Source organism: Schistocerca piceifrons, chromosome 6 (assembly GCF_021461385.2).
Source record: "Schistocerca piceifrons isolate TAMUIC-IGC-003096 chromosome 6, iqSchPice1.1, whole genome shotgun sequence".
NCBI lineage: Eukaryota > Metazoa > Arthropoda > Insecta > Orthoptera > Acrididae > Schistocerca > Schistocerca piceifrons.
The window spans coordinates 82,454,409-82,467,995 of NC_060143.1; the positions used below are offsets into that span (position 1 = coordinate 82,454,409).

The window sequence follows — 13,587 nt, forward strand, 5'->3', positions numbered from 1 at the left end:
GCAACCATTTCCCGTGTGCTATCCGTTTGCTGACTCCTAGTCGGTCCGTGTGCACACCCAAATGGCTGCTTACTAAGGCTGACTGGCAGCTTTACTCCTCCCTGGAGACCTTCGAAGAACAAGATTTCTCCAGTTGTGATGACAAGGTGGAATACATCACAAACGCTATTCTACTGCTGCAGTATGTTCCATTCCTTGTACTTCCTCTTTACCACGTCTTGTCCCATTCTGTTCGCTGACTGAGGCATGCTGTGACGCAATTTGCGCATGGACACGTGCTCTCCGCATTTTTAACCATCATCCTATGATGGCAAACTGCATTCATTGTAAAGAGATGCATGTAAAGTGTTGTCATGTTCTTTGGCATAGCAAAAGAGGAGTTAGCTGGATTTCATTCACTAGTTCTTTTAACAGGTCCATCTCTCCCTCTGTCATATGGACCAACCTCCAATGGCTTTCTGGGACCAAGAACTATTCCCCAATTTCCAGCCTGACAGTAGCAGACGAAGTCATCGTGGACCCTGTTGCTGTCTCCAACACCTTGGGTTACCATTTTGTGGACATTTCGAGCTCTTTCCACTATCACCCTGCCTTTCTACATCAGAAACGAGTGGAGGAGGCTCAGGCGATACCCTTCTCTTCTCCGAACCCTGAGTGCCACAATGCCACCTTTACTATGAGAGAGCTAGATCAGGCTCCTCCCCAGGGCCAGACGCCATCCACATTCAGATGTTACAGCACTTTTCTCTTGCAGGCAAGCACTTTCAGCTTAACATGTACAGCTGCATATGGGCAGAGGGCACATTTCGCAGACTTTGGTGTGAAGCCACTGTCATACCCATACTAAGCCTAGCAAAGACCAAAAATTTCCTTCTGGCTACCGCCCCATCTCTCTCACCAGCTGCATTTGCAAGATGATGAAACATATGATTCATGCCTGAATGGTATGGTGGCTCGAGTCTCGCAATTTACTGAGGAATGCACGGAGTTCTGCAGTTGACCATCTGGTTACTTTGTCAACCCATATCATGAATGGTTTTTTATGGAAATCCCAGACTGTGGCTGTGTTTTTCAATTTGGAGAACGCCTACGACACCTGCTGGAGAACTGGTATCCTCCATACTCTTTCCAAATGGGGCTTCTGTGGCTGCCAGCCATGTCTCCTTCAGGCATTTTTAAAAGACCAAGTTTTCAAGGTGTGTGTGGGTTCTGCCTTATTGGACACCTTTATCGAGGAAAACGGTGTGCCTCATGGTTCGTTCCGTCCTGAGCGTTGTCCTGTTTGCTATTGCCTTCAACACTATAATGGCCTGTCTCCCACAGGGCATCTCTGGCAACCTTTTTGTTGACGATTTTGCCATCTATTGCAGTTCCCCATGGACCTGTCTCACTGAGCAGCATCTTCAGCAATGTCTTGATCGTCTTTACTGCTGGAGCATTGAGAGTGGCTTTCACTTTTCCACTGACAAAACCATCTGTATGAATTTCTGGCGACGCAATTGGTTTCTCCCATCATCTTTACAGCTTGGGCCTGTTGCCCTTCCATTTGTTGAAACTATGAAATTTCTGGGGCTCCTGCTCGATAGGAAACACTCTTGGTCCTCCCATGTGTCTCACCTGGCAGCCTGCTGTATGCCATCCTTCAATGTTGTACGTGTTCTCAATGATACTTCCTGGGGGTGCAGATCGAACCACCCTCCTCCGTTTGTACCGGTGCCTTGTCTGTTCGAAACTCGACTATGGGTACTTTGTTTATGCATCTGCGTGTCCATCCCTGATATGCTGTCTCAGCACTATCCACCATCATGGCATCCATTTGGCCTTGGGTGCCTTTTACACTAGCCTGGTTGAGTGTCTGTATACTGAAGCTGCTGAACTACCACTGTCCTACTGCTGTGACTTTCCCCTCAGCAGGTATGCATGCCGTTTGTCTACCATGCGTGACCACCCATCCTGTGCCTCCTTCTTTGATGACTCCGTTGATCGCCAATATGGGGTGCGTCCTTCTTCTCTGCTACCTCCTGGAGTCCGCTTTCAGCACTTGCTATGGTGGCTTAACTTCACATTACCTGCAACTTTCCCAGTGGGGGTGAAACCTTCACCACCTTGGCTGTGAAGTGGCCCTAATTTGCTTCCTAATGACACTGCTCCAGACTCGGTCCATCGTCTTCAGTTTCATGACCTTCACATGGAAATTTGCGATAGTACCTTTGTATACACTAATGGCTCTTGGACTGACCATGGGGTTAGGTATGACTTCATCATTGGCACCAGTGTTTTTGATATCGGCTTCTGGGTCACTTCTCAGTATTTACAGCCGAGCTCTTTGCCCTGTATCAGGCCATGGAGTACATGCTGCGACACAGCCTTTTCAATTGTGTCCTCTGCTCAGACTCACTCAGCACCCTTCAAAGTCTATTGTGCGCTGTACATTGCCCACCCTGTAGTGCAGCGGGTCCAGGAAAATTGTCATTTGATCAGTCTTGGTGGAACCACTGTGATGTTTATGTGGGTTCCTGGTCATGTCGGTCTGCCAGGAAACGAGGCTGCTGCCAAGGCTGCAGTCTTCATACTACAGCCCACTAGTTCCTATATTCTCTTCAATGATCTCTGTAGTGTCCTCTTGTCAGGAGGTGGTTCCCTTTGGCAATGCCATTGGTCCTCCCTTCGTGGGAAAAAGCTCTGGATTATTAAGCGTCTCCCAGTGGCTTGGACGACCTCCTCTTGGCCTCCTGCTCGGAGGAGGTCATTTTGGCTTTTTAGCCATTGTCATTTGATGAGTGACGCTACCCCACCGCTTTGTACACATTGCACCCAAGGTTTAACTGTCCGCCACTTCCTGATAGAATACCCATTTTTTAACCGTTTACATTCCCACTTGGGTTTTCTGTTTGAGTTATCAGCCGTTTTAGAAAATGACACGCGGGCTATTGTCCACGTTTTACTTTTTATCCAACAAAGCATTATGGTGAAGGCCATTTACTATTTAGTTTTGGACCTCCATTTCTGCATGGTGTCTTTAGCCCTTTTTCCACATACCTGTTTTTAACTGTCTTCTGTTATGTCAATTGGGACTGAAGTATAGTCGTTTTTTAATTCCTGTCTGTCTTTGTGTTCTGTAGTTTTGACTTGGGTGCATGTGACTCCAGTTGTTTTTTGCACCCTACAGCAAAACAAAACCAAAGCAAACATAAACGAAGTATGCTGTAAAATATATATATATATATATATATATATATATATATATATATATATATATATATATATATATATATATATATAAATATAATAGAGGGAAACATTCCACGTGGGAAAAATATATCTAAAAAGAAAGATGATGAAACTTACCAAACAAAAGCGCTGGCAGGTCGATAGACACACAAACAAACACAAACATACACACAAAATTCTGGCTTTCGCAACCAATGGTTGCCTCGTCAGGAAAGATTTTTAGATATATATATATATATATATATATATATATATATATGAATTAATAGAGGGAAACATTCCACGTGGGAAAAATATATCTAAAAAGAAAGATGATGAAACTTACCAAACAAAAGCGCTGGCAGGTCGATAGACACACAAGCTAACACAAACATACACACAAAATTCTAGCTTTCGCAACCAATGGTTGCCTCGTCAGGAAAGAGGGAAGGAGAAGGAAAGACAAAAGGATGTGGGTTTTAAGGGAGAGGGTAAGGAGTCATTCCAATCCCGGGAGCGGAAAGACTTACCTTAGGGGGAAAAAAGGACAGGTATACACTCGCACACACACACACATATCCATCCCCCTAAGGTAAGTCTTTCCGCTCCCGGGATTGGAATGACTCCTTACCCTCTCCCTTAAAACCCACATCCTTTTGTCTTTCCTTCTCCTTCCCTCTTTCCTGACGAGGCAACCATTGGTTGCGAAAGCTAGAATTTTGTGTGTATGTTTGTGTTAGCTTGTGTGTCTATCGACCTGCCAGCGCTTTTGTTTGGTAAGTTTCATCATCTTTCTTTTTAGATATATATATATATATATATATAATAATCAATAATAGAAGGTACATTGCTTGCTCAATTTGAAAAGTCCCCTTACTTTTTGAGCAGCCCTCAGATGTTGGAAGTACAAATCTATTGCAAAGAAGTGAGCAACCCTGGTAATGCAATATTTATGAAAATGTTTTAAGAGGAGAAATTGATATACAAGTTGGATTTATTTAACTTGCATTCACTATCATCACCTAGGTTCTTGTCCAATTGATAACCTTAATGAAAATAGGAGTTAGTCCAAGGTTGTCTTATAGCAGTGACTGACGTATAGTTCATTAATTTTTTCACATCCATTTTTTAATTGCCCTTCTTCTAATTCCGCAGACATGTTATAAACATTTTTCACAAGAAACGAAGTCACAGTTTGCACAACAAAACTTTTTTAGTAGCTCTTTGTTTACATCATTCATAGCAAAGAGTCTTGTGAACTGTACTCGACATAGTTGGAAACTTAATGAATAAGTTGACATATTTCTGGTACACATTTTCAATATATCAGTCCACTAATGTTTTAGAAGCATCCAGAACATTTGTTGATTTGTATTGGTGTTGTATAAATTTCCACTATTAATATCGAAAACAAATCAAAGTTACTTGCTTTTCACATATAAAAATTCTTTGAAAATATTATGGAAATAAAAGTCCTATGGAAAAAAATAAATATTATGAAAATAAAAAGACATTATGGCACACCAAAAATCAAGTGCAAAGACACACGTAATCTCAGTCATTGATTTAAAAAAAGCATATGATTTGATAGATAGAGAATCTCTTTTGTCAGTCCTGGAAGAAATGGGTTTGGATAAGAAAACAACTAATATTATAAAAGCGACCCTGACAAATACATTTTCGAAAGTTAAATTTATGGGAGAATTATCGGAACCCTTTGAAATAAAAACAAGAGTGCAACAAGGGGATGGGATCTCACCGTTGCTGTTCAATTGTGTGCTTGAGAAAGTAGTCAGAGAATGGAACACAAATATTAAGAGTGGTATAAGACTGGGTTGCAAAAAGAATAATCTTAAAGTAAATTGCGTTGCTTTTGCAGATGATATGGCCCTGTTTGCTGAAATAATGGAAGAAGCACGGGAACAAATCGTTGAACTAAAGAAACAAGCAGCTAAAATAGGTCTTCACATCTCCTTTGAAAAAACTAAGATATTGACAAACGTCAAGTACTCATGTAAATACCTCAAAGTTCAAGAACAGAAGATTGAAATAGTAAAAGAATTCAAATATTTTGGAGAATGGATTAGTTGGAATGCTGGTGAAAGCAAAGCAATGAAATCCAGAAAATATAGACTTGAATTGGCCTTCCAACTAACAAAAAATTACATACAATAAGAAATCCCTTTCATGGGGGGTCCAGAATTACACATTACAAGACAGTGATTAAGCCGGAAGCACTGTATTCAGCAGAAACACTAAACATGAATTTCAAAGGCCAAATGGAGAAACTTGAGCTAAAGGAAAGAAAAATTTTAAGAAAAATCATAGGGCCAAAGTTCAAGACAATAAGATTATATACATAAAAAATGAAACTCTTTACAAGAAAATTGAAAAACTTTCAGATACTATGCAAAAAAGGAGAACACATTTTTATGGTCATCTTCTCAGAAGGAATTCCAACAGATTAAACTAAACAAATCTTTGACTTTTTCTGTAACCGCAAAACAAAACCCAACTGGTTTCAAGAAACTGAGAAAGACCTAGTAGAATTAAAGATTTCAGAAAATTCACTTATTGATCGAACAGCTAAATTAATTACTAAAGATGAGAACATACGGTTCCAAGACAAATCTACACAAAAGTCCAAACCCTTCATCTCGGAAGAAGAGAGGAAAATAAGATCAGAAAGAATGATGAAATACTGGGCCCTAAGAAAAGAACAATGCACAAAGAAATTATTGACCCAGCGTACCTCAGAGATGGTGGAACGAAAGAAGAAGAAAAAAACATGAAATGACAGTGACAAAATAAATTGAATGTTTTCAAAATTATAGGTGTTAAGCTAATTCTTAAAAGTAGTAAAATATAGATTGGTAGATTAAACAAATGTGACATGTTTTGTAAGTGACATAATATTGATTTTATAAAAATAAAATGAAATATAAGGTTGTATTTTTATATCTTCTTCTGACATTTGTAGGAAGACTAATTCTTATAGCATAACCTGATAACATGTAAAAAATATCAGTACAACTAACTTTAAGCACAGCAGAACCTCACCAGACTACTAAAACATTCTGTAAATATCCAAAAATATGAATCTAATTCTACATATCCAAAAATAGATATAACTCTGGCTCAAAATAAGATGGTATTGTAAGTTTATATAATTTGAAAATGTTACACAAGACCTGGTTTATTATAAGCACTAAATTAGAACATGTGCAGACAAGGTAAGGCACTTGAGATTTGGCAGGTTACAGTGTCACTGATACAGATCAAAATCATCTGGTGTGGCAACTATAGTGGTGCATAACATTAATGGACAAGATAAAATAGGTTATGGAAATCCTCCCTTCTAGTGGTCAGACATGGTTGACCAGAATCTTGACAATGAGTTTACCTGCCCTCACATTACTGTGTTGTCCTACATTGGGCCATAGCCCTACAAATCTGGATATTGTACAATTCAGTGAGCTGGGCAAAGGGAGACCCAAAGTGATCCACTTTCAAAGTTTGTTGATAATGCTGTCTCACACAAGGCTGTGGCATGTCCATGATCTACACAGCGATCAGTCAACATCTGACACTGTCCATGCTTCTTATAAACCCTACCAGCACTAATGATCTCTGGTAGCAGTTCTACTTGTCACAGAGAATTGCAACTATAATCGTTTACATACCTACCGATGGTGGGTAAGTGTATGAAGTTGTATTGACATCTGAGCATGTCTCCTTGGTGTTTCATTTGTTTGTCAGGGAGTGTATTATAGACCTGCGGGATTCAATAAAGTCACATTCCTGGTGGCATGAACTTCTCTGCACTTTCTTGTGTACAGCCTGAGCATATCTTCCATCCCATTGTTCAAGTGGGGTTTCTCAGTGATTACTTTTGTAGGAGATAAAATGTGTGTCACAGATGAATGCAAGGAAAGGTAGTGTACAGCTTGTACCACCAGCACTGCTTTTTCTTCCAATCTTGCTTATTATGAAAACCAGATGTGAATAATTTTCCCTTTGTGGAATTCTGTCTCTCTGTTTCACCTCTCCGTCTCTCCTTTCCACCCCCTCCCACACCACGAGAAAGCACCCACTTGCATTGTACTTTACATAATGTTGCACTAAGTACCTGCCTTTGAATATTTTCCTTGTTTATAAACTAGTAATTGAAGACAATTTTGTGCAGTTCAGATGAAATTGTGTGTTCGTACTTTCTGCATGGTGCTGTTGAACTACCAGCAGGAACATAGTGGCTAAATAAATAATATTTTGTAGTTGTGAATGTAATTTGCAAGTAGCTGCATCAGGATGTTTATGTTCCTTGAGACATGAGACTGCCTGTTTTCAGTTATGATGAGCCTATGCATTAATTTAAAAGATGACTGTTTATTGTATTTTTGTTCTCCAGGCTTCCAGAAGAACAGCAGAAAAGTAAAGAAGCAGTGGAAGTATTGAAACAACTTGCAACATTATGCAGAGACTGTGCAGAAAACTGTGCACGGCTTGCAAAGATTGGGATGGTATCAACATTGCTGGAAGGCTTTGGTCTGAGTCTCAGGCGTAGAGATGCTACTTTGATAGGTAAAATGCATCACATTTGCACAATATGTATTGTTTTTATCATGTGAAGGTTAAATTATATGTATATAAATGCCTGGTTGTTATTTTGTGGATTTAGAACTTGGTTACATTGCTGTTTTCCATCTCTCTCTCTCTCTCTCTCTCTCTCTCTCTCTCTCTCTCTCTCTCTCTCTTTAAATACTGTATTATCTGAAGTAATTGCCTTTGTAAGTCAGTTTATAAGACTTATGTAAGCTTGGTTGCATTAAAGTGCCTGGCAGTAAACATTTTTACATATTCGTCACATTACCATTAATTCACTCCAGAATTTCTTTCTTGAAACTCATCATGGTTCAAATAAGTGATCTTTTTTTCTGAAAATCTCCAAATTTGTTCCCTTAGCACACTTTTTATTCATGGTAATCATTTGTGTTTTGTTATCAGGATATTTTGTGTGCTCATACTTTATTTTCATACATTTCAACAGGGAATAAGTTGTAAATAAACAGAAAAAATCATAGATTTCTAACATTATTTATTTTTCAAACTGCATGTGCTTTAAATGTTATTTAGTCATTTTCTCCACCAAGATATTCAGCAATACACTTTTTCAATTTTTATATGATATCTCAATCTTGTTTCCAGCAAGTCTTTCTATAGTCATGCTGTGCATCCAAATATAGTGATATAGCAATATGCCACATTATGATAAGAGGTTAATAAATCAACAAGAATAATCAAATTTTGAAAATATAATGTAATTGGATGGATAAAAAGTCAACTTATCAGACTGCACCAGGAGATAATACATATTAAGCTTAAGTAAATGTGCAAGCTTTCAGAACCAGTGGCTCCTTCTTATCGCAGAAAGATTGAAGAGGAAGGAAGAGGTATCAAGAAACGGGACTGGTGAGATTTAGGAAATGGGAAGAGTTCGTAAAAGTTGCCCAGAACTGCAGGTCAGATGGGATGAGAAGGAAAGACTTCCCTTCCTTCTCATCATGTCCAGTAAATCTTATCTGACCCAAGGTTCTGGGTGACTATCCCAAATGTGTCCATTTCCTATACCTCACCAGTCCTTTTCCTTCACACCTCATAGAGCCACTGGCTCTGCGAGCTTGCACTTTTACTTAAGCTTTGTATTTGTTTTATGCTGCTGCCACTTAGTGAGTAGATTTTTTTATCTGTTCAATTGGATTACATTATAAGTGGCTGTATATTATACTCAGGCAAAAGACCATATACTAGTTTGCCAGCAGAGCTATCATCTGTTTTAGTATATGATGAAACAAACCTACTACAAATTATAGTATTCTGTGAAGTGTCGGCCTTTCCACTGCTAAAAAATCACTTCAGAATAATTGTCATAACTTCAATGTATGGAATATTTTGAGAGATGCAAGGAAAAAGCTGATAGTCCTGTGAGTGGTGGCATCTAGCAATTGTGGTAATGAGAAAGCAAACTAACTAACAAAATGTGTGAGGTACGTAGGGCAAGATCATGATGATAGAAGGCTAACACTGAACTCTGTGTCAAACAGATTGCTATTTACTGTGAAGAAGACTTGTTAAGTTGCAGACAGGCACTATTAAAAGACACTTAAAGTTTTCAGCCACAACCCGTGCATTACACATTGTTGCATTACACAAAGCATACTAGTTAGTTAGTCACTTAACTCTTCCTGCTCAACTGCAGATCCCAAAGTTCTATCTTGTTGTTTACAATATGGCACCCAGAAAATAAGTACTAGTGACAAACACTGGCAACAATTCAATTCATCCGTTGGACGTGTGTTTCTGTAATAGTATTTAGCATTACCTTTTCCACAATATTGCATGCTGATTATGAGGATGTCCTTTTGTTTTGTGATAATGATAAGAATCGTAAACCAAATTTTCGCAACAAAATCTCTCAGGTGTGTGAGTGCAAGGCATTGGGTAATCTAGTGACTTGTTTATGAATATGAATATTCAATTCAGGAAGTGACATTGATCATGATGGAGACCAGCAGAGGCAGTCGTCAGAAGCAAGTGGGGAATGTTTGTTAAAGCATGGATATTTGGTAGTGAAAGAAATGGATACTATCTTATTATCATCAGTGACAGCAGATTTTTATGAAAGGGGTGTCCAGTGGCCTACTAGGTCACAAAATTTAGAGGCAACAGTGTAGAAGGCAGGGACAGTAAGCAGCATTGTCATTTTTAACACAGCACTGTAAAGTAATTTCCATGTAGTCTTTGTATATTTTTGAGTGGTATTCCTCATACTTCCTTGTGTAGTGTCCTTGAAAAGTCATTGATAATATGTATAGTTTCTTTGTTAGAATTTTCTGCTTCCTGTGCTGTGTCAAATTATACCAGGGGTGTGTGTGTGTGTGTGTGTGTGTGTGTGTGTGTGTGTGTGTGTAGGAGGGGAGGGGAGGGGAGGGGAGGGGGGGGGAGAGAGAGAGAGAGAGAGAGAGGGGTTTTTTTTTTTTTTTAGCTAAGACATGTTCTTAATTTTACAGATCTTCAAAAAGTGGTACTGGAATTGGTGATGTTGTTGGCTAGACAGAGCATTTCTCCAAATGAGCTGGCTCTATATATTTCATTCTTCAAAGGTGATGATCCGCCATTGGTAAGCAGATTATGTTCCAAAAGACATTTTGTTTTCATCTCTAATTAAAAAACCGTATTTAGGTTCTAAAATGGTTGCCTTGCTTACTGGGAAACTAAGATCCATTGTACGAGGGCAGTTCAATAAGTAATGCAACACATTTTTTTTCTCGGCCAATTTTGGTTGAAAAAACCGTAAATTTCTTGTGGAATATTTTCAAACATTCCCGCTTCGTCTCGTATAGTTTCATTGACTTCCGACAGGTGGCAGCGCTGTACGGAGCTGTTAAAATGGCGTCTGTAACGGATGTGCGTTGCAAACAACGGGCAGTGATCGAGTTTCTTTTGGCAGAAAACCAGGGCATCTCAGATATTCATAGGCGCTTGCAGAATGTCTACGGTGATCTGGCAGTGGACAAAAGCACGGTGAGTCGTTGGGCAAAGCGTGTGTCATCATCGCCGCAAGGTCAAGCAAGACTGTCTGATCTCCCGCGTGCGGGCCGGCCATGCACAGCTGTGACTCCTGCAATGGCGGAGCGTGCGAACACACTCGTTCGAGATGATCGACGGATCACCATCAAACAACTCAGTGCTCAACTTGACATCTCTGTTGGTAGTGCTGTTACAATTGTTCACCAGTTGGGATATTCAAAGGTTTGTTCCCGCTGGATCCCTCGTTGTCTAACCGAACACCATAAAGAGCAAAGGAGAACCATCTGTGCGGAATTGCTTGCTCGTCATGTAGCTGAGGGTGACAATTTCTTGTTCATGGGTTCATCACTTCGAACGGCAATCAATGGAGTGGCGCCACACCCACTCCCCTACCAAGAAAAAGTTTAAAGCCATACCCTCAGCCGGTAAAGTCATGGTTACAGTCTTCTGGGACGCTGAAGGGGTTATTCTGTTCGATGTCCTTCCCCATGGTCAAACGATCAACTCTGAAATGTATTGTGCTACTCTTCAGAAATTGAAGAAACGACTTCAGCGTGTTCGTAGCCACAAAAATTAGAATGAACTTCTCCTTCTTCATGACAACGCAAGACCTCACACAAGTCTTCGCACCCGAGACGAGCTCACAAAACTTCAGTGGACTGTTCTTCCTCATGCACCCTACAGCCCCGATCTCGCACCGTCGGATTTCCATATGTTTGGCCCAATGAAGGACGCAATCCGTGGGAGGCACTACGCAGATGATGAAGAAGTTATTGATGCAGTACGACGTTGGCTCCGACATAGACCAGTGAAATGGTACCGTGCAGGCATAAGGCCCTCATTTCAAGGTGGCGTAAGGCCGTAGCATTGAATGGAGATTACGTTGAAAAATAGTGTTGTGTAGCTAAAAGATTGGGGAATAACCTGGTGTATTTCAATGCTGAATAAAACAACCCCTGTTTCAGAAAAAAAAAATGTGTTGCATTACGTATTGAACTGCCCTCGTATAAGCTTATTTGATGCAGTGTTAAAAAGACATAAGAATAATGGTAATAATAGGGAAGGCTATGGGAGAACTTGCCAATTGTTCATGCAAAAAAAGGCTGACGGAATCACATTTAGAAAGCTTGGCTTAAAATCTAACTAAACATTATTTTCTGGAATAAACATCATTAGTTTATATAGGTTTGATATGCAACCAATCACTTTTTGAATGAAATGCTATTTGTGGTACCATTAACTGGTTTTGAGTCACTGCAGTCTCATCATCAAATAGACATGTTGGGGTTGGGGGAACATCATGCTCTGAAACATGTGTAGCTGGAGACTGGTGTTGTGGTGATTGTGTTGTGTCTTGGTATCTGTGAGAAATTGTTTTCAGTAGTGTACATTTTAACCAGCTTACACACACACACACACACACACACACACACACACACAGTATTTAGGGGTATTTGCTTTTACAAACACATAAAAACTAGTTAATGATAGAGTAAATCATATTAAATTTTAAAAATGTTAGTTGCATATCATCCCTAGATAAACTCCAAATTTAAATCTCAATTGTTGCGTGTCATCCACAGTGATGTATAGAACTTTATTTGTGCATGATGGAAAGAAAATGTAATGTAAAAGTTAATTCAAGAAGACAAAAAATACAATAAGAGAGGTGGCAGTCTTTAGTGACACTCTGCTGCTCCTTGTGTGTGTCACTTGTCCTGCCCCTTCCATTCTAGGTAATGCTATTATCTTTGTCCTTATGTAACAATGAAAACAATCACTGTTTGAAAAAATAATTTGATTGGATTGATAAAAAGTCTACTCACCAAGCAGCTGCAGAAAACACACGCGCGCACACACACGCACACACACACACACACACACACACACACACACACACACACACACACACACACACAGAAGAAAGTTATAATTAGACAAGCTCCTTCTTCAGGCAGAAGGGTTGGAGGGGAAGGAAGGGGGGGAGGGGGAGAAAAGGACTGGAAAGGTCTAGGAAGACGGGTACATTTTGGGAAAGTCACACAGAACCACTTAGTCGCAGTAATCTGTTATTAAAATGTTCTGCAGCGTCCTGTAATTTCACCCGAAAATTATCTTTGAAAAATTTATTCTATTGTATGTTTTTAATTTTAGTGTATTAAATATATTTATGGAGCACAAGGAAGAAAGAATATGAACACAAAGGAGGGGAGAGACACTTCTTGAAGTACCACATTGAACTTGGCAAATGAATTGCTGAAAAAAAAGTAATCTGCTTGCGAAATGTGAAATGGTAGATTGTTTAGAAAATGATGTAATTTAGTGCATCAAGAAGCAAATCAACTGTGTTTTAAAAAGAACAACTCTAAATCTTGGTATACAACAAAAATGGTAAGGAAATTTTAGATGAGCAAAGAGTAATAAATAAATGAAAGAATTATATAATTACATAACCTCACAGTGATATGACTGAATTAAATCATGTGATGCTTCCTTGGCTGAGTACTCCTTGGCCTTTGTCGAGTGTTAACTGCCACTGATGTAGCAGCATTCAGCCGAAACCTGACTTCTCGATGCAGTTGGAAGTCCAAGATGTTTTAAGATTTTATTGGAGTGGAAGTATTTAATGAAATAAAGGATTTCTTAGAGCTGTTACATATGGAAGAAGAATGACGTGTGCCAGAAGAGGACAAGAGATTTACAATCCTGTTAGAAGTAATAGTGGTATTCATTAAAGAAATGAAAAACAGCAGGAAGGGGGGGGGGGGGGGGGAGTTGTATAACAAAGTA

The 13,587-nt window shown here is 39.5% G+C and overlaps 1 protein-coding gene across 1 annotated transcript in view; it reads left to right on the forward strand.

Moving 5' to 3' along the window:
• Positions 1-13,587, forward strand: part of LOC124803150 (lysosomal-trafficking regulator) — a 593,053-nt gene that overhangs the window by 228,384 nt on the left and 351,082 nt on the right. The window contains exons 19-20 of the mRNA XM_047264331.1: positions 7,619-7,791; positions 10,278-10,387. Of these exons, the coding sequence (XP_047120287.1) occupies positions 7,619-7,791; positions 10,278-10,387 (283 nt within the window). The remainder of the gene's footprint in view (positions 1-7,618; positions 7,792-10,277; positions 10,388-13,587) is intronic.